The 20,008-nt window shown below is 40.4% G+C and overlaps 1 protein-coding gene across 7 annotated transcripts in view; it reads left to right on the top strand.

Moving 5' to 3' along the window:
- Window positions 1-419: 419 nt before the first annotated feature.
- Window positions 420-20,008, top strand: part of sugct (succinyl-CoA:glutarate-CoA transferase) — a 438,232-nt gene continuing 418,643 nt past the window's right edge. For all 7 annotated transcript variants that reach the window (XR_006311489.1, XR_006311490.1, XM_043688917.1 and 4 more), the window contains exons 1-5: window positions 420-465; window positions 555-628; window positions 3,497-3,582; window positions 10,376-10,426; window positions 18,520-18,640. Coding sequence is in view for 5 of the 7 variants with exons in the window: in XM_043688917.1 (XP_043544852.1) it covers window positions 580-628; window positions 3,497-3,582; window positions 10,376-10,426; window positions 18,520-18,640 (307 nt within the window). In the remaining 2 variants the exon portion in view is untranslated. The remainder of the gene's footprint in view (window positions 466-554; window positions 629-3,496; window positions 3,583-10,375; window positions 10,427-18,519; window positions 18,641-20,008) is intronic.

Genomic DNA, 20,008 nt, shown 5'->3' with positions numbered 1-20,008 from the left:
TTCCTGATGAAGGGCTTTTGCCCGAAACGTCGATTTTACTGCTCCTCGGATGCTGCCTGAACTGCTGTGCTCTTCCAGCATCACTAATCCAGAATCTGGTTTCCAGCCCTTTATTCCTGATGAAGGGCTTTTGCCCGAAACGTCGATTTTGCCTGTCCTCGGATGCTGCCTGAATTGCTGTGCTCTTCCAGCACCACTGATCCAGAATCATTCTTTTTACCTAGTTGAGTTAAGAGGTGTATGTTTGTAATGTTTCACTCAAAATAAGACTGAGTAAAGATTTGCTTCAGTGTTATCCTCCAACTAGCTTTCCAGTGTAGAACAAAGTTTATGTTCCTGTATACCTTCTCCCATTTGACTAGAAGTTGAATTTGTGATGCTTTGGCGATGAGTTCTAATATTTGTGCATTTATTTTCAGGAAATGTAAAACCATTGGATGGAATTAAAATCCTAGACCTGACAAGGTAAATTTGATTTCACTAATATCAAAGAACTTCAAGTTGGAATTTAATGTGGTAAGTGTAATTGTTTTTTTCCAATTCTCCATTTACAGGGTGTTAGCAGGACCCTTTGCCACAATGATCTTGGGAGACCTGGGTGCCGAAATCATCAAAGTAGAAAGACCAGGTAATTGGATTTGATTGAAGAATGTTTGCTTTTAGCAGGAAATATGTATGAAACAGGATTGATAATGTCCTTACGATTAATAGATTATAGGAACATAAGACATAGCAGCAGAAGTTTGCCATTCACGTCTTTCAGTTTGGCCAGCCATTCAATGAGATTGTGTTTGATCTGATAAACCTCAACTCCACTTTCCTGTCTTTACGCTATAACCCTTGATTCCCTTACTGATTAAAACTTTGTCTTGAGCAGATATCAATAATTTAGCTTTATCTCTGTTTTGTTTTATGTTTTCTTTTGAATGTTTGTTTTTATCTTGTTACTTTCTTCCCTCCTTTACTGTGGGTTTGGATGGCTGTCATCTTGTCATTCACAATTTACCTAAATACATCTTTATTTCTTTACCTATTACCATTCCCTTTGGTTTTTGTGCCATGAAACCTTTTGCCATTTAGTCTCCATGACGTCTTCACGGATGGACGGTCTCTATTGTTCTTCCAATTCTCACTTATTCAAAAACTATCACACATTTATCAACCTTCAATGTTAACTCCTTTTCATTCTCTATAGAAGCTGCCTGACCTGCTGAATATATTCAGCATTTTTGTTTTATTTCTGGAAATGGTTCTTCTGCTCATTGCTGTTTGTGGACATTGCTGTCTGTACATTTGCTGCCACGATTCAGCTGTGGCTACACTTCAAAAATGTTTAATTGATTGTAAATTTGGAACTTTGAGGTTGTGAATGTTTACTACTTCCTCATAATAAAAAAAAATGCTTGTGTGCACCTTTTTGTTGCACTTTTTAACATTGTTTTCTACCATTATTTGCATTATTTTTATGTCATTTCACACTCGTGTTGTTAATCACTTTTAGCTCTTTTCTTCTCCTTTCCTGTTCTCATTTCCACCCTTCTTCAGCTCTGTGTAAATTCACTTTCTTCCCCACTTCTTTGTATATCTTTTATTGCCTTTTCTGCATGTCCCTTCATTCTCCTGATTTCTAGCCTATTTTTATCTATTTTTCATTTTTTCTACCCCCTTCTTCTTCCCCTGTTACTGTAGTTCATCCCCAACTTACCTGCGTGTTCACTTCTCTTGATCTCTCGCCTTCAAATCTGACTGTGCATGACTTTCCTCTTTGCTGGAGTCCAGAGTACTTTTTCTCTCTTTTGCTTTTTTGCTTGTCCTTGACTCCTGCGTGTGTCTGTTTTCTGTACCCAACTATTGTGGATGTGCTTGTATTTTCCTTCTCCTGTATGTGTGTCTGTTACCTCCATTCCTGTGCGCATCTTTCCTTTACTCCTCCACATTTTTTGTGTGTACATGAGTGGGTGCATCTTTCTTTAATGATAGTTGCCAATAAAATTGACCATTCCTGTAATTTCAAATGTAGCTCCCTCTACTCAGAGCTGTAATTTGATTGTTTAAGGGATCATGTACAACTTCTACAAGTGATGTGAATGCAAAGGCTTTCCTGCCACTTCTCACTGTTGGACATGCCTTTCAAGCTGCTCTCATCTACCAACGAATTGGAAATCACTTTTAATGATTACCAACAAAGTAAAACAAAAAAGACCACAAAAGTTCAGACATTTCCTTGGAAGAATTATCAATATAATTAAAAGGCCTAAACCTAGTTTGAATTCATTGTGCCACACCTCAAGAGTTAATGATTGACTTGAATGAGGACTTTATGCTAGTGTGAGATATTAAAAGCAATTATGATTGGTGAGTACAATGGAAAAGTAAAACCATGGCAACAGCTGATCAGAAAACTACTGGCTGAAGTGGATGGCAGACACTTGACATGAGCTGGAGAGAGAAAAGGCTACATATGATATGGTGGAGTTGTCAGAATGAATGAGGAAAGACTTTGTGCCAGAGAGTTTCAGGGATAATTCTGGTTGGGTTCAGAAGGACTGAGGATGAGGAAATTAGAATGAGGTAAAGGAATAGGTTAGGGCAGTTTATGTATTGCTGAAGATCAAATCCATGATTTTGCTACTTCTGTACTGTACTATTCCAATACTTTCCTGCCTGGACTTATCCCCTTCAACTATTTATAAAGTCAAATTCATTCAAAACTGTGCTGCCTGTATCTTAATTAATACATCTATTAACCTTCTGCTTGCTATCAACAGTGTCTCCCAGTCTACTGAAGTCACCTTATAATAAGAAAAACTCTGTTTGAAACTCTACCTCTATCCTTCCTTAGCCCCCTAAGAACTACATTTCTCCAACTCTGGTCTCTTGTACATCTGTATTTCCTTCACTTCATTAATGATGGCTGTACCTTCAGCGATCTAGGCCCAAAGATCTTGAACTCCTTCCCCAAAACCTCTCCATTACTCTGTTCTTTATTTTTGATACTCATTAAAACCTACATCTTGCCTGGTGTTTTGGTTGCCTTTTCTAATTTGTCCTCCTTTAACTTAGTGTGTTGTTGTGCTGTGAAACAATTATAATATTAAAGTGCTATATAAATACAGATTGTTTGATTAGCTGCAGAGTTTTCTTGCATTCTCACCTGCCTTGTTTAACTGTTTCTTTCTCCAATTAGTTTTCATACAGCTCGTTTAAAAAATCTGGCTAGATACTTAATGTCTTGTTTGACCTTCTGGCCATTTTAAATGGATTGTTAAGAATTCCTTAATTATAGATTTTGGCATTTTTCTGAAAAATGGTCAGGCTGACTGACCTGAAGAAAGGGGGAAGCTATTTGTTGTAAGAGTGAAGTCATCAAGAGTGATGGATGACCTTGCTTCAGATTTGTATTTTATTTTCTCTGTAATTGTGACAAAGGGAAAGGGCACTTCAACTTTTAATAAAATAATCAATTAATCATTTTAATTCATTTCCCTGGTTTCAGGTGCTGGTGATGACACGCGAGCCTGGGGTCCACCATTTGTGGGAACAGAGAGTGCTTACTTCCTTAGTGTAAATCGAAATAAAAAGGTGAGTCTGAAATAATGTATGTAAAGTAATTGTGTCCTTTCCTCTGTGGGATAGGTAGCTCAGTTGACTGAGTGATTGGTTTGTGATGCAGTGTGATGCCAACAGCGTGAATTCGATACCTGCACTGGTGAGATTAGCATAAAGTTTAGATCGGAGTGGTGCTGGAAAAGCACAGCAGGTCAGGCAGCATCCGAGGAGCAGGAAAGTCGACTTTTCGGGCAAAAGCCCTTTGCCCGAAAAGTCGATTTTCCTGTTCCTCGGATGCTGCCTGACTTGCTGTGCTTTTCCAGCACCACTCTGATCTAAACTCTGGTTTCCAGCATCTGCAGTCCTCACTTTTGCTGAGGTTAATATGAATGACTCTTCTTCTCAACCTCTTCCTCATCTGAGATTTAGTGACCCAATCACTATCAATCATCTCTCTTTTGTGATGACAAAACAGCCATATGGTCCTCTGGGAATATGGTGACTTTACCATTATTTTTACCTTCCCTTAACACTAGATTTTAAAAAACTGTAAACAAAGGGTTGCTAAGTATTGGCAGTTACTGCAGAAACTGTGGTCACTAACCTGATCTGTATTACACTGCAAAGTAACAAACATTTGTATTTATTTGGAGCATTTAACATTGTTAAACTGTCCCTGCATTTTTGCATTGGCTTTATAAACTAAAATTTGATACTGAGCCACATCACAGAACATTAGACAAATGACTAAAAACTTGACCATAAAGACAGGTTTAAGGAGTATCTTTGAGACTGAGATGTAAGAGCAGAAATAGTCCTTTTGACCCATCACATTTGCTCTGCCATTCAGTGTGACCGTAGCTGATCTCATGATCTTTAATTTTTTTTGCCTTTTTAAATTACTTAATTTTAAATTACAGTTATCCCCTGTCTGTGGATTGCTAGCAGAGTAACGTTACTACCATGTCACCTTAAGTTCAAGGGAGGATAGAGAAGTAAAGAGAAGTTTAGAGAGAGAATGCCAAAGCTTAGGAACTTGGCAGCTGGACGCATGCCAAGTGGTGGTGATGATTAACATAAGGGCCATACAAGAGTCTGGAATTGGAGGGACATTGAGATAGAGGAAATTATGGAGGCAGTGTTTAAAGGGATGAGAACATGGAGGGATTTCAAAATCAGAATGAGAATCTTAAAATTGAGGCATTTGTGACAATGGACCAGCGCAGAACTGTGAGCAAATGGGTGATGGGTGAGCAGGACACAGTGTGAGTTAGGATGTATGAGATTTATGATATTGTGGCTGTAAGGGATCATTCCTACAGTGCCAAAGAAATCATTATTCATTGGCAACATGTGACTTATTGTTCACCATTTTACATTTTAAGATAGATTTAGTCAATTCAATTTTAGCATTGCTAACCTGCAGTGATTTCTGAATGCAGTGACCACAGGGACTTTCTGAAATATTTATAGCAGAAGAGAGACCAAATAAAAAGTGTGGTAACAAAATAATTTTGTCTACACTTGGGTTGACTATCTTTTAAAAGTGTTACTGCAGAACTTTAAGAAGCTAAGTAGTGGATATAATGTAGTGAGATTATTACATCAATGTCCATGTGTTATTTATTTAAAGAAGCAATGCATTTTGGATGCTAGAAATCTGAAGTGGATTCAGAAAATGCTGTAAATACTCTGCAGGTATGACTCCGTCTGTGGAGAGAAATGCATTTAATATTTTAGGTCACTGACTTGTGGTTATTTCAGCCATCAAACATTAATTAGTTTTATTGATGAAGAAAAATGAATTTTTGAATAAATTTTAAATCTGTAAAGTTTTTTTCCATTATGAGGTAATGCAGGTTGTGGATGAGGGTTGTGCTGTGGATGTTGCATATTTGGACTTTCAGAACGGATTTGATATAGTGCCATGTGGCAGGTTGGTCAGCAAATTCGAAATATTTGGTATGTTGGGTCCTTGGCAGCATGGATTAAAAATTGCCTAAAAAAATAGGAAACAGAAAGCAGATGTAGATGTGCATTTTTCAGATTGGAGTCAAGTTGAAAGTGGAGTTCACCAGGAATTGGGGTTCATACCCTTGTATCTTCTGATTTATATAAATAATTTTGAAATGAGTGTTGAGGGTAAAGTCTCTAAAGTTGTCGACGATCCTAAGCTAGGGAGAAAAGTGGACTGTGAAGATGATGCTGAGTGACTTCAGAGAGACAATTCGGCCAAATGGGGCACACCTGGCAGATGAATTTAAATGTAGAGAAATGTGAGATAATGCATTTTGGTAGAAGAAGCATGAAGGGACAATATAGGGTCAATGGTACAACTTTGAGCAGAGGGACCTCAGTGTTCAGGTGTATAATAATTTGAAGGGGGCCAGGAAAGTTGAAAGGGATGTTAAAAAAGCTGATAGGATCTTTGAGTTTATAAATGAATGTGTAGAATGTAATAGCAAGGAAGTGATTCCCCATCTCCACAAACCATTGATCAGATCGCATTTGGAAAATTGTGTTCAGTTCTGGGCAACTTATTTAAGGAAGAATGCTGAAGCCCTGGAGAGCGTGCAAAGGAGATGTACTAGAACAAACCAAGGAATGAGGGATTTTAAATACAAGGAAAGATCAGAGAGATTGGGTTTATTCTCCTTATAGCAGAGAAGATTAAGAAGTGACCTTATTGAGGTGTTCAAAATTATGAACAGTTTTGACAGGGTAAGGAAGGATATTCTGTTTTCACAAGTTTGTATGTCAGTAACGAGGGGTCACAATTTCAAGATTGTCTGCAAGAGGACTAGGAGTGAGATGAGGAGAAACTTCTTTACACAGAGTTGTTAAGATTTGGGATGTGCTCGCTGGGAGACTGGTGGAGGTGGATTCCATAGCATGTTTCAAAAGAGAGCTGGATATATATTTGAAAGTGCTGAATATAGAAGGCTATTGAAATTAGGCTGAAGAATGGGATTAACTGGGTAGCTGTTTTAGTAACTGGTATAGGCATGATGGACCTCCCTCTGTACTGTACAATTCCATGATTCTGTTTGGTCTCAGTTTTCCCACATTAGGGCAATTGTATTTGAAATTGTTTAATTTTGGTATTTGCACTCCAAGGAACTGCAGTTAGACTAAAGTAGTGACAATGGCATTATACTTCTGTAGCATTACTAGAAACTCATTGCAACAGCAGACTTATAGAATGATAGTGTCTAACCTCATGCTGTACCTGTCCTGGGAATGTTTGATGGAGACATTGTTGAGAAAAGCTTGCCTTCAGTTTAAAAGAGTAAAGGGAACTGTACTCTGTACCTAACCCTTTCAGTACCTGTCCTGGAAGTGGTTCATGGGGACAGTGTAAAAAGAACATGGCTTTCAGCTTAGGAGAGTAGAGTAAACTTTACTTCGGTTCAAAAGAATAAAGGAAGCTTTACTGTATAGTTAACCCTGGGCTGTACCTGTCCTGGGAGTGTTTGATGGGGCCAGTTTAGTACTCTGTATCTAAGCCTGTGATGTTCCTTCCTATCCTTGAAAGTGCTTGATGGGGACAGTGCAGAGTCAGTTTTCCTTTCAGTTTAAAAGAGTAGAAGGAGACCTTTCAGGTTATTGTGCCAGTACTAGGACTATATTTGCAGTTAAACCTCTGTAATATTTGTAGTCAATAACTGCAAACAAGCCTTCGTAAATGTTGGCAGCTAAATGATTGTAACATCAATGTCTAATCTCTTGCTAATCAATTAAGTTGCATTTGAAAAACTTGGAGTTCAATTAGAACTGCTCTAACTCTATCTGATCTAAACTCAGCTCTGAAGGTCAGATGGAGCTGTAATTTCAATTTTATTTTTTAATGTCCTTTTTTGTGCATGGAAGAGGAAATGGTAGGCTAATTTTTATTTAAGGAATGTTGTCATTTGATGTGAGCTTTATCGTTTGATCAACAAAGATTAGTAATGTTGTAGGGCAACTGTAAGGCCCATTAACAGCCATGTTTGCCTCATTTAGTCCTTCTGACTAACATATGGGGGTTAGTACCAAAATGTCTCATAGTCCAGACAAGCAACAGCCTGAGATAGTCGTACTTATGGAATCATAGCTTGCAGACAATGTCCCAGACACTACATCACTGGATATGTCCTAGCCCACCAGCAGCACATTGATATACAATTGGGAGGCAGTTGCATTGGGAATCCTCAACATTGACTTTGCATCCCGTGAAGTTTCATGGCTTCAGATTAAACATGTGCAAGGAAGCCTCTTGCTGATTACCACGGACCGTTCTCCCATAGCTGATGAGTCAGTAGTATTCCATGTTGAAAAACACTTGGAGGATGCACAAAGGGTGACAAAGGTGCAAAATGGACCCTGGGTGGTGGATTTCAATGCCCACCATCAAGAGTAGGTTGGCAGATCAAGTCCTAAAGGATATAACTGCTAGACCGGATCTGCAGTAGGTGGTGAGGGAACCAACGAGAGGGAAAAATCATACTTGACCTCATCCTTGTCAACCTGCTGGCTGCATATGCATCTCTCCATAACAGTATTGGTAAGAATGCCCACCTCACAATCCTTATGAAGACGAAGTCCTAATTTCATATTGAGAATACCGTCCTGTTTTGTGGCATTAATGGTACAGATTTGGAATAGATCTAACAATTCAAGACTGGGATCAATGAGCCGCTGTGGACCATGAAAGGAGCAGAATTATACTGCAGGACATTCTGCAACGTCATGGCCTGGCATATCCCCCACTCAACCATTACCATCAAGCCAGGGGATCAACCCTGATTCATTGGAGAATGCAGAAGGACGTTCCAGGGGAAGCATCAGGCATATTTAAAAACGAGGTGTCAACCTGGTGAAGCTCCTAAACAGGACTACTTGCATGCCAAACAGCATAAGCAGCAAGTAATGGACAGAGCTAAGCGATCCCACAACTAATGGATTAGATGTAAGCTCTACAATCCTGCGACATTCGGTCATGAATCGTGGTGGATGATTAAACAATTCACTGGAGGTGGAGGCTTTACAAATATCCCCACCCTCACTGATAGAAAATCCCAGCACATCAGTGCGAAAGCAAAGGCTGAAGCATTTGCAGCAATCTTCAGCCAGGCATAAGTGGTGGATGATCCTTTTCATCATCCTCCAGTCGTCCCTAGCATTACAGGTACCAGTCTTCAGTCAATTCGATTCACCTCCACAAGACATCAAAAACTGGTTGGAGGCACTGCCCAGTGCAAAGGCTATGAGCCCTGACAACATCCTGACAAATAGTACTGAAGACTTGTACTCCAGAACTTGCCACTCCCCAAACCTATCATTTCCAGTACAGTTACAACACTGGCGTTTACCCAACAATGTGGAAAATTGCCCGGGTGTGTCTTGTACACAAAAAGCAGGACAAAGCCAACCTGGCCATCAAATTACTGTCCATCATCACTAAAGTAATGGAAGATAACATCAACAGTGCTATAATGCAGCATCTGCTCAGTGATGCCCAGTTTGGGTTTCACTCGAGCCACTCAGCTCCTGACCGCATTACAGTCTTTGTTCAAATCTGGACAAAAGTGTTGAGTTTCACAGGTGAGGTCAGAGTGACAGTCCTTGGCATCACGGCTACATTCAACTGGGTGTGGCATCATCAAAGAACCCTGGTAAACCTGGAATCAGGGGGCAAAGTATTAGGAGAAAACACTCCACTGGTTGGGAGTCATACCTGCCCCATAAGAAGATAGTTGTGGTTGTTGGAGGTCCGTCATCCCAGCTTCAGATCATCTCTGCAGGAGTTCCTCAGCATAGTGTCCTATGCGCAACCATCTTTAGCTGCTTCATCAATGACCTCTGATTCATAAGGTCAAATGTGGGGATGGTTGCACAATTTTCAGCACCATTCATGGCTCCTCAGATACTGAAGTCCCATGTTCAAATGCAACAAGAGCTGGACAATATCCAAGCTTGGGCTGATAGTGGCAATTAACATTCACTCCACACAAATGCCAGCCTGTGATAATCTCCACTAAGAGACAATCTAACCATTGCCCCTTGACATTCAATGGTGTTACCATCACTGAATTCCCCAGGACCAACATTGTCGGAGTTACCATTGACGAGAAACCCATCTGGCTTTGCCAGAGAAACGCAGTGGTGACAAGAGCAAGTCAGAGGCTAGGAATACTGTGGTGAGTAACTTAACTCCTGACTTTCCAAAGTCTCTCCATCATTTACAAGGCACAAGTCGGGAGCGTGATGGAATGTTCCCCAATAGCCTGGATGGGTGCAGCTCCAGCAAAACTCAAACCTTGACAAAGCAACCCGCTTGATTGGCGTCACATCCACAAGCATCCACCACCAACACTCAGTAGCAGCAGTGTATTATAAAGTGTACTGTCTACAAGATGCATTGCAGAAATTCATCAATGATCAGCAGCTTCCAAACCTACAATCACCTCCAACTAAAAGACAAAGGCAGCAGATGCATGAGAGTACCGACACATGCAAATTGCCCTCCAAACCACTCACCATCCTGACTTGGAAATGTATCACTGTTACTTCATTGTCACTGGGTCAAAATCATTAATTTTCCTCCTTAAGGGCATTGTGGGTCAACCTGCAGCATATGAATGCAGCGGTTCAAGAAGGCAGTTCACCACACATCCTAAGGGCAAGTAGGGATAGACAATATATGCTGACCAGCCATCAATGCCCATGTCCCACAAATGAATTTTAAAAAAATAATTTGTGGGACATGGGCATTGATTCATTTACCAGTACAGTGGCTATGTTTCACATAATCTGTTTTGAATAACGTGCTCTTTATATTTTTCAGAGTATAGCAGTGAATCTGAAGAACCCTTGTGGTGCCCGTGTAATAAAGGATGTAAGTCCATTCAAAAAAATTTTTCTCACAATAATTTCTTAGATTTAGAGAAAAGAATGCAATTGTTTTCATGAATTTTGCTGGATGAGTATGTCAAGATGAAGAGGATGGTGATTGAATCATGTAGCAATTTTCTCAGTCCTGACTTTCACACTACATATTGACATTCTGATAATGGTGGAGAAACATTGAGAACAGAGGAGGGAGGAAGCAGAAGATAGAAAGGATGACAGAGAAGTAGAAAAGTGAGATGGAGCAAAAGTGAACTGGGGTGGGAGCTTGAGCAACAGAGGCATAGGGAGAGAAGAGGAGGAGAAGGGCAGGCTGAGAGAGTAGCAAAAGTAGTGTCATTCCTTGACACTTGTGTAGTGCAAATGTTATTTGCCTCTTATGAGCCCAAATCTGGATGGTGCCTAGATGAATATTGATTGGATAGTAAAATGCACATGGTTGGTAGAAGTGGAGGACTTTCATTTTACTACTTTATCTTACTTCACCATCTGGAGATTACCATTCTTTCTCTGACACTGTGGATGACCAGGTCCAAAAATGTACATTCCAAAAAGCTCTTAGCTTTGCAGATGCATCATACTGACACTAGCAGCTGCTCAAGTATTGAACTAAGTTCTTCCAAGAATCAGGTTGTTGCAGCAAAGCTGTATATTACAACACAGTGACCATGAAGAGGCATGGTAAATATATGCTTTGTATTGTAGAGGTAGAACAGAGTTGTTAAAAGTACTGACCAATATAACTAGGAGATTTAGAATCTCCTCAGTTTAGGGAACTGACTCTGTGCTGGTTGGGCCACAGTCAGTGTGTTACTGCTGCTGTTGGTTTCTGCCTTTTTGGGGGAAATCTGATTCCTGAACTGGCTGAATTATACAGCCAGTTTGTTGCCTGGTATTTCTTTTTATTGAGGACAGATTTTTAAACTGCCTGATCCACACACTCAATATGTTTCAGGTGTAATTCAGTTCTTGTTGGGGAACTGTTGTTTCACAGACTGGTTATAGCCTGTGTTACTCTTTTACTTCGGGAAAAGGACAACGCTGATTTTGTGGCAGGGCTTAGCCCTTGTACTCTGGTTTTCTTTCTTTTTTTGTATGTGTTTTCACTTTTATTTGGTGATTGGGCTGAGCCCCTGTGAGAAAATGCACCTTTCCAGATGGGCTGTTCCTGTGGGTAGGCCTGGCCCTTTGTTGGTAGACTGGGCCTCTGTAAGGACTGAACATCTGTACTTGTGCTGGGAGGTGAGCATTTGCTGCATCCTGGAGTTCGGGAGTGGACTAAATCCCTGTGAGTTCACAGTACTTTACAATGTACTGTGTTCCTGTGAGTTGGCCTTGTTCTCTATGGATGAACCAGGCCTCTATGGAGATTGAGCACCTGTGTGCTATGGGGTGTGTGTGCATTTGCTGCCTTCAGGAGTGGACTCTGCCCTCTGTTGTGGACTGTTTTTGGCAATGGACTCTGCAGATTGGAGTGGACTCTATTTCAGACAATGCACTTTGTATACCAGAGTGGACTCTGTTCCTGGGAATGGACTCTACATTTTGAAGGGAACAGTTTATGTTAATGGATTCTGTACTCGAAGGGACTCTGTTGATAACTGACTATCTTGTTGCTTGTTGGGTTTATCACCTACACACTGTCTTGTGTATCCCTGCGTCTGGTAGGCCTTACTGTTAGCTGGGAGGCTCATAGGTCGTCCTGAAAGCTGTCACCCTGAGAGCCAGAGGGTGGGTACGCTGTTCTGTGAACCTGAAGGTCGGTAGGTTGCTCCGAAAGCCAGTCACCCCAAGAGCCGGAAGGTGGGTAGGCCGTTCTGTTGTCCCAAAAAGGGATAATCAGAACGGGCTGTCCTATAGGTGTTCGGAATTCTCTGCTTTCTGTTAGTTAACCGATGCTGTATCCATGCAAATATATTACCCCTAGCCTCATGTGATCTTTTCTTGTGTTAACCTTTGGAGCAGCACTTATCAAAGTCCAGGTTTAAAATGCCTACGGGATTCCTATTATCTGCTTAACTGGTTGCATCTTCAAAGAACTCTAGCAACTTAGTCAGACAATATTTACTGTTTGTAAAACCAAGCTGACTTTGATGGGCTTTGTTGGACTTTTCTGAATGCCCTGGTGTTACTTCTTTAATTCTGGATTCTAACAATGTCCCAACGACAGATGTGAAACTAACTGATCTATACTTTCCTACTCTTTGCCTCATTCCCTTTTTGAATAAGGATGTTTGCATCAGCATTTTTATGATCCACTGAAACCTTTCCAGTATCCAGATAATTTTGGAACATTGTAACAAATAGATCCACTGTTTCTGCTGCCACTTTCTTTAAGATCCTAGAATATAGGCCATAAAAGGATTTGGGTTGATCCAGTTTGTTCAAATTTAACAAAAGGATTCATAAAAAGTCCACATGCCACAACAGACTGAATCCAGAAATTTAAAACAAAAAGAATATTTTTGTCCACTCCATCTCAAGAAAGAATCACCACAACCACAAGTTCCAATACGCTTGAATAAAAAGTAGGAATGCAGACGCATGTAGGACTTGTCTGTCTTCAATCCCAATAGTTTTCTCAGAACATTTTCCCTAGTGATGACAATTATTTTCGCTGCCCCCTTTTCTAAACCTTTGCATTGCCAATTACTGTTGGGATTGAACTAGTGTTCTCCATCATGTAGGGAAGTATAGCAGTCATTTGTAGACAGCAAGGCTCTAAAAACAGCAATGCGATAAATGACCCAATTATCTATTTTGATGGTACCGCTCAAGGGCTGAATATTTTTCTGGATTCTTGAACACCAAAATCAGTCAGGTTTAACAACTTTAAGATGCTTAAAATTATTTTGAGCATGGATTTGAGTTTCCATTGTGGCCCTGGAGGCTCCACGGCATTGTCAACTTGCTGGATGTGCAAATGCTAGGACATTGTGTGCTCAAGACCCCCCTCTAGTGGTCGCAACTAGACTGTGACATTTTGATTTAGAGGTTAGAATAACTTTGTACTGCATTGTATATCCCAGGAAAACAAGGTTTTCACATAATGGATCTGTGGAATTTTTTAGAAAGTCCATACAACCTGTGTATGCTTTGAAGATGAGGGTGGATTTTTTTTTAAACTGTGGCTAAAATGTCAAAAGAAAGAAAATGCATTCAAGTGTGTATTTAATTTGAGTCTGACTTATTTGGTTCATACAAAATCTAACTAGTGACTGCATTCCTACCTTTTTTTTAATGCATATTGGGGCTTGTGGTTGTGGTGATTCTTTCTTGAGATGGAATGGAAGGAAACATTAATTTTATTTTTTTAAAGTTTAGATTCAGTCTATTGTGGCATGTGGTCTTTTTCATGAATTTTTGTGTTAAATTTATACAAATTCGCTCAAGATGTGAATCATTAAATCACTAATTTATTGAATTGAAATAGTGTAAAAGGAATAGAAACATTATTACTAGCTGCAAAGGAAACAAAGTGTGGCATAATTTTTGGGATCTTTATTTAGAGATGCTACAAAGAAACTGGTAAGCCATAGAAGACAATGTGTATAATTCGCATTAGTTACATTTTGGGGAAATTAGATGTTGTGCCAGTTATTTCCAGACCTGAATGTGTCACTGTGAAAACTCGTGACACTTTTTACTATTATGTCCTTCCAATTCCACAACTGGCATTCGTAATGTGTTAAAGGTCAGTCTTCTCTGCCATGTTAGACACTGGCCATCTGTGAGGACTTATGAATCCAGATGTCGTTGATTGCACTGATGATCACTAAATAGAAGAATTAGCAAGATACATGATCAATGGGCAGATTGCTTTGATACTCATTCACATGGCATATTAATGCAAACTAACATTTCAGTGGATTTGTTGGTAAAGTAAAAACAAAAACCAGTGTGCAGATGTTCTTTGCTCATGCTTTTGTTTCTTGATTTTTGGTTTCTACTAAAAGAGGTGTGATAACATTGTGTGGGTTTTAACATTATGCTAACACCAACAATGTTCTATGAAGTGGGGAGTTATGATCATGTATAATTTAAACATTCTGAATAAATAGTTGCATGGCAGTGTAGAATGTCTGTATTGCTGAATATAGACACATGTTGAAGCTTTTCATCTGCCACTCATCAGGATTAAAGCAAGAATGCCAAATTTCAAGTGACTATGTATAGGAGGCAAAAAAATTACATACCAGTTAGGAAGTTGATTCTGATCAGCTGAAGAGTTGCTACAAAGAAAGCAATGAGCAGCCATAGGTTTCTCAGATCAGGGTAATTAAAAAATGGTGCAAAGCTCAAACATATTCCTTTAGTTTGCAGGGAACAAATCCCTACATATGAATGTTTATCACTTCTAGCAGGTATAAATGAACCAGTTTACAAATTGAATGATTATCCAATATTGTTTATTAGTTGAGTTATTAATGCACTTAGGACTGTTCAACCCTTGGTATTGTTCAGCAAGTGCTGCCCAATCCAGAACCACATCTGACAGAGGTTTTGTATTTGAATTTTGCAAGCATGGCTTGTTTGACTTCAGACTGTCCATTATGAACTCCTGAAGGAATATAATGTTTGATTCTATTAGCCAATGGTTTAGACACATGGCCTACATGCCTGTCATTGTATCAGTACTGATATTGATGCACAATGTTGCTTAGTGATGTGGTAGGCAGAATACCATTTTGGACTGTTGGCAGCATACCCTTTGTGGAATATTCCACACACACAACTGCACAATAGCTGGAAATTGATTACTTAATATGCTGTTCAAATTTTTGGGGTACTTTACCTTTTTAAAGTAATTTGAAGTAGATTGAGCACTTCACAGACTCAAAAGTGGCAGCTTTTGATGTTGAAATAGACTGTTATGAGAATGTGGATATCCAACTCAGATCATTATTTACGTTATTGTGAAAAGCTGCAAATGTGCCACATGTTGCCACTGTTAGATGCAAAAATTGCATGGAGTCAGGTGGTGTATTATTCTCCATATAATTTCCAGTCTTTGACCTGTTTTTGTAACTACACTTGTTTTTCTCATCAATGGTAACCTTCAAGGTATTGATAGTGGGGTTTCAGGAATGGTGATGCTGTAGTATTTCAAGGAGAATGGTTAGTTTTCTTCTTGTTGGAGATGTGCTTTGTAACTTGCTACTTGTCAGCCTAATCCTGAATTTGTCTTGGACATGCTGTATGTGGCTATGATTCAATAACTGAGAAGTCACAAAAATACTGAACATCCCTGTTTCTGACCTGGTGATACAGGGAAGGCCATTGGTGAAGGAGGTGAAGGCAGTTGGCAACAGGAGCCTTCTCCTCCAGTTGTTTAATTTTCCACCATCAATCATGACTGGCTGTTTGGAATCATTAATCTGATCAGTTTGCTGTGGGATCATTTAGTTCTGCCTATTGTATGCTGTTTCTACTATTTAGCATGTGTGTAGCCTGTTTAGCAGTTTTCACCAAGTTGGAACCTCATTTTTAGATGTCCCTGGCTTGCTTTAATGGAAAAGAGAAGAAATTGCTAGGCCATGATATACCAGATCATGGTCAAATACAATTCTGCTACTGCTGATGATCCACAGTGCCTCATGGCTGTGTGACCTTTTGCTGATAGATCTGTCCTGTTTAGCATAATGTAGTGCCAAACAGCACATGAGACTGGAACTTCATCTGTACAAGAACTGTGAAGGTTTAAGTGTTTTCATGAAACAATGGATCTGTGACAGGTAGATTGGTGAGGGTGACACAAGCAGGTTTTCACTGTTTCTCTAGTTTCATCACTACTTTCCACAGCCCTTACCTGTTAGATATGTCCACCAGTTGGGCTGTTGTCATACCAATGCATTGCTTGATGCTAGGTGGGCCTACTGGTCTCAGAGATTTTACCCGTTTTTAATTTATTAATAGGATGCAGGTATTACTGGCTGGGCCAGCATCTATTGCCCATGCCTGGTTGCAGTTGAGGTGATGATGGTGAGCTGCTGTCTTGAACCGCTGTAAATAGCTCCACATTTCTGTTAGGGAGACATATCAGGATTTTGACCCAGTGATACTGAAGGAGCGGTGGTATGTTTCTAAGTCAGGATGGCAAATGGCTTGGAAGAGTACTTGCAGATGGTGGTTTTCCCATATCTAACTGTCCTGGTCCTCCTACACTGCAGTGAGTTTAGAAGTTGTTGTCTGAGGAGTCTTGGTGAATTTCTGCAATGCAGAAAGGTATGCACTGTTGACACTGAGCATTACTGTGGATATGATGCCATCAAAAGGGTTGGTGTGTCCTGGAGTGTCGAACTTGTTGAGTATTGTTGAAGCTTCAATCGAGGAGAAAGTGAGGTCTGCAGATGCTGGAGATCAAAGTTGAAACTTTATTGCTGGAACAGCACAGCAGGTCAGGCAGCATCCAGGGAACAGGAGATTCGACGTTTCGGGCACAGGCCCTTCTTCAGGAATGAGCAGAGAGTGTTCAGCAGGAGAAGATAAAAGGTAGGGAGGAGGGACTTGGAGGAGGGGCATTGGAAATGTGATAGGTGGAAAGAGGTCAAGGTGAGGGTGATAGGTCGGAGTAGGATGGAGGCGGAGAGGTCAAGAAGAAGACTGCAGGTCAGGAAGGCGGTGCCGGGCTGGAGGGATCCGGCTGAGACAAGGTGGGGGGAGGGGGGATGAAGAAACTGGTGAAGTCCAAGTTCATCCCCTGCGGTTGGAGGGTTCCCAGTCGGAAGATAAGACGCTCCTCCTCCGACCGTCGGGTTGTTGTGGTTTGGCGGTGGATGAGTCCAATGACCTGCATATCCTCGGTGGAGTGGGAGGGGGAGTTGAAATGCTGTGCTACAGGTTGGTTGGGTTGGTTTGTCCGGGTGGCCCAGAGGTGCTCTCTGAATCGCTCCGCAAGTAGGCGGCCTGTCTCCCCAATATAGAGTTGAAGCTTCAATCATCCAATTAGTTTAAAGTGGCATTTGAACCCCATGTTCCCAGAGCATTAGCTTGAGCATTTGGAATACTAATCCAGTGACATCATCACTACACCACCATTTTTCCCAATGTGAGTTTTACCCAGATGTGCTGTGTTTGGTATACTTCTGTCAGAATTCCAAAATGGATGAATGAGAATAACAGTAGTGCTTTGTAGTGAATGGTAGTAGGTGTTTATTACATAAACCTGGGAAGAGCATATTTTAAAAGGTGTTTATTCCTAATATTGATATGGCTTAAACATTATCACTGTAGTCGAATCTGTGGCTAATCAGCAATATCTGATGGACACCAGTGCTTTGAATCTGTACAAATTGTGATAGCATTTTGCTGATGAAAAGATCTGTGGACTTATTCTATTTCCAAATTGTGATTTTCTTTTTGTGTAATTTATTAATGCTAGTTTAACTGCAGATGTTCCAGCCTCTTCCAGCACATTCTAAAACAGCCTCATCATTGTTTTCACCATCTATTATAGGAATAGTTACAATGAGGAAAGACTTTGGAGATAAATTTACCCAGGTATTGGATGAATTTAATGTACAGTAAAAGTCTACTCATGATGCTCAATTTTTCTTTGTGCAGGAAGGTTTTGAGTTCTTCACTAATTTGAGCTAACCTTGTTTAAAAAAGTTGTTATTTCAGTGCAAGCTGCATTTGATGATCCAATAATTCAAAGTAAGCAGCAGGAAACAAAGCTGGGTAACTTGTAACATTTGGTATTAAATCAGAGTTTACCCCGATAATTCAAAGTTGAGAGTTCTAAATTACCCAGCTTTGTTCTCTATCTGACATTCTGTATCCACTATTATTTATAAAACTGACTAACCTACTCATAGCGGTTTTTTTTTATTAATCAGCGGAAATGCAACCCCTAAAAGAAAGGGAAGGAACTATGAAGATTGTTGGAGCTCAGATCCAGCTTTTTACTATTAACACAGATCAGTGGTTTTGAGGTTAAAGGCTCACCGATGACATGCAGTTCATTTAGTATTTGTTCCAAATGTGTTTTTCTCCATCATTGTTCCAATATAAAGTGTGTGGTTTCTAATAGATAAAATCTGTAACAAATTACAAAACATGCCTTTGATTTGTCCCCGACAGTTGGCATCGGTTTGTGATGTGCTGATTGAAAATTATGTTCCTGGAAAACTGGCAGAAATGGGACTGGGATATAGGCACATTCAGGACGTTGCTCCACACATAGTTTACTGTTCAATTACGGGTAAGACATTATTTGTGCTTGTAGATCACTTATTTGTGAGTTTATTAAGCAATAATGCTTTAAATTCTGTAATTACTCTTTCAGAAATATTCAACTTGCATTTATATAGAACCTTTCATGACCTCACCATACTCCAAAACACTTTGTAGCCAATGAAGTACTTTTCGATTATAATCACTGTCAGTAAATATATTTTGTGCAAACTGTATTATTGTGTGTGAAATGAAACCGTTGTGAAAATGAAGTCTTTCTTATTGATCGGCATCAGTTACATAGCTTTCAATTTTAAGGTATAGATTTTCTTAAAATGTAAATTTATGGCTCGTGTGTCTATTTAATAAACATCTCCCCTCCATTTTCTTCCCCATCCCCCTTCAATCTTATCTTCATTTTTCTTTGTCAGATTCAAATCAACAGAAGATAACATAGTGTTGCCCATAGTGTTTGGTGCATTTGCCGGGGTAAACGTAAGGGGAATGGATCGAGTTGGGTTACTCTTCAGAGGGTCAGTGTGGACTTGTTGGGCTAAATGGCCTGTCTCCACACTGTAGGCAGTCTAATAAAATGGAGGGCATTGGCCCTCCATCAGGAATGTTCTTGATGAAGGGATTATGCCCAAAACATCGATTCTCCTGCTCCTCGGATGCTGCCTGATTTGCTGTGCTTTTCCAGCGCCACACTTCTTGAATCTGGTCTCCAGCATCTGCAGTCCTCACTTTCTCCCAGCATCTGTGAAGAGAAAGCAGAGTTAATGTTTCAGGTCCAGTGACCCTTCTTCAGAACTGATCATAGCGAGGAAAAGATGGGTTTATATGCTGAAAACAGTGTGGGGGCAGGTTTTATGGACCAGGCCAGACCCCCTCAGAATATTTTAAGAAGTTAGCCTAGACCATAACTTTTTCTTATTTTAAAGGCAGATGTGAAGTGGGCTTTCCAGGTGTGATGCAACTGGTCAAGCCATTTGATTTTAAGCAAAACAGAATTTATTTAAACTCTGCAGTTGAAACATGAACAAACGTAAGTGGAATTTAGAATAACTTATCTGTAGGAAAACCTACCTGCCCTCGACCTGTTCATATCCAACTGCCGCCGCGATATTAACCGCCACCTGAACTCCCCCACCCCTCTCACCCACTCCAACCTCTCACCTTCGGAACGCGCAGCCCTCCACTCACTCCGTTGCAACCCCAACCTCACTATCAAACCAGCAGACAAGGGAGGCGCGGTAGTAGTTTGGCGCACCGACCTCTACACCGCTGAGGCCAAACGCCAGCTCGCAGATACCTCCTCCTACTGCCCCCTTGACCATGACCCCACCCCCCACCACCAAACCATCATCTCCCAGACCATCCATAACCTCATCACCTC

Source organism: Chiloscyllium plagiosum, chromosome 4 (genome assembly GCF_004010195.1).
Source record: "Chiloscyllium plagiosum isolate BGI_BamShark_2017 chromosome 4, ASM401019v2, whole genome shotgun sequence".
Lineage (NCBI taxonomy): Eukaryota > Metazoa > Chordata > Chondrichthyes > Orectolobiformes > Hemiscylliidae > Chiloscyllium > Chiloscyllium plagiosum.
Note: the sequence above shows the minus strand (reverse complement) of the source record. Positions and strands in the feature narration are given on the sequence as shown.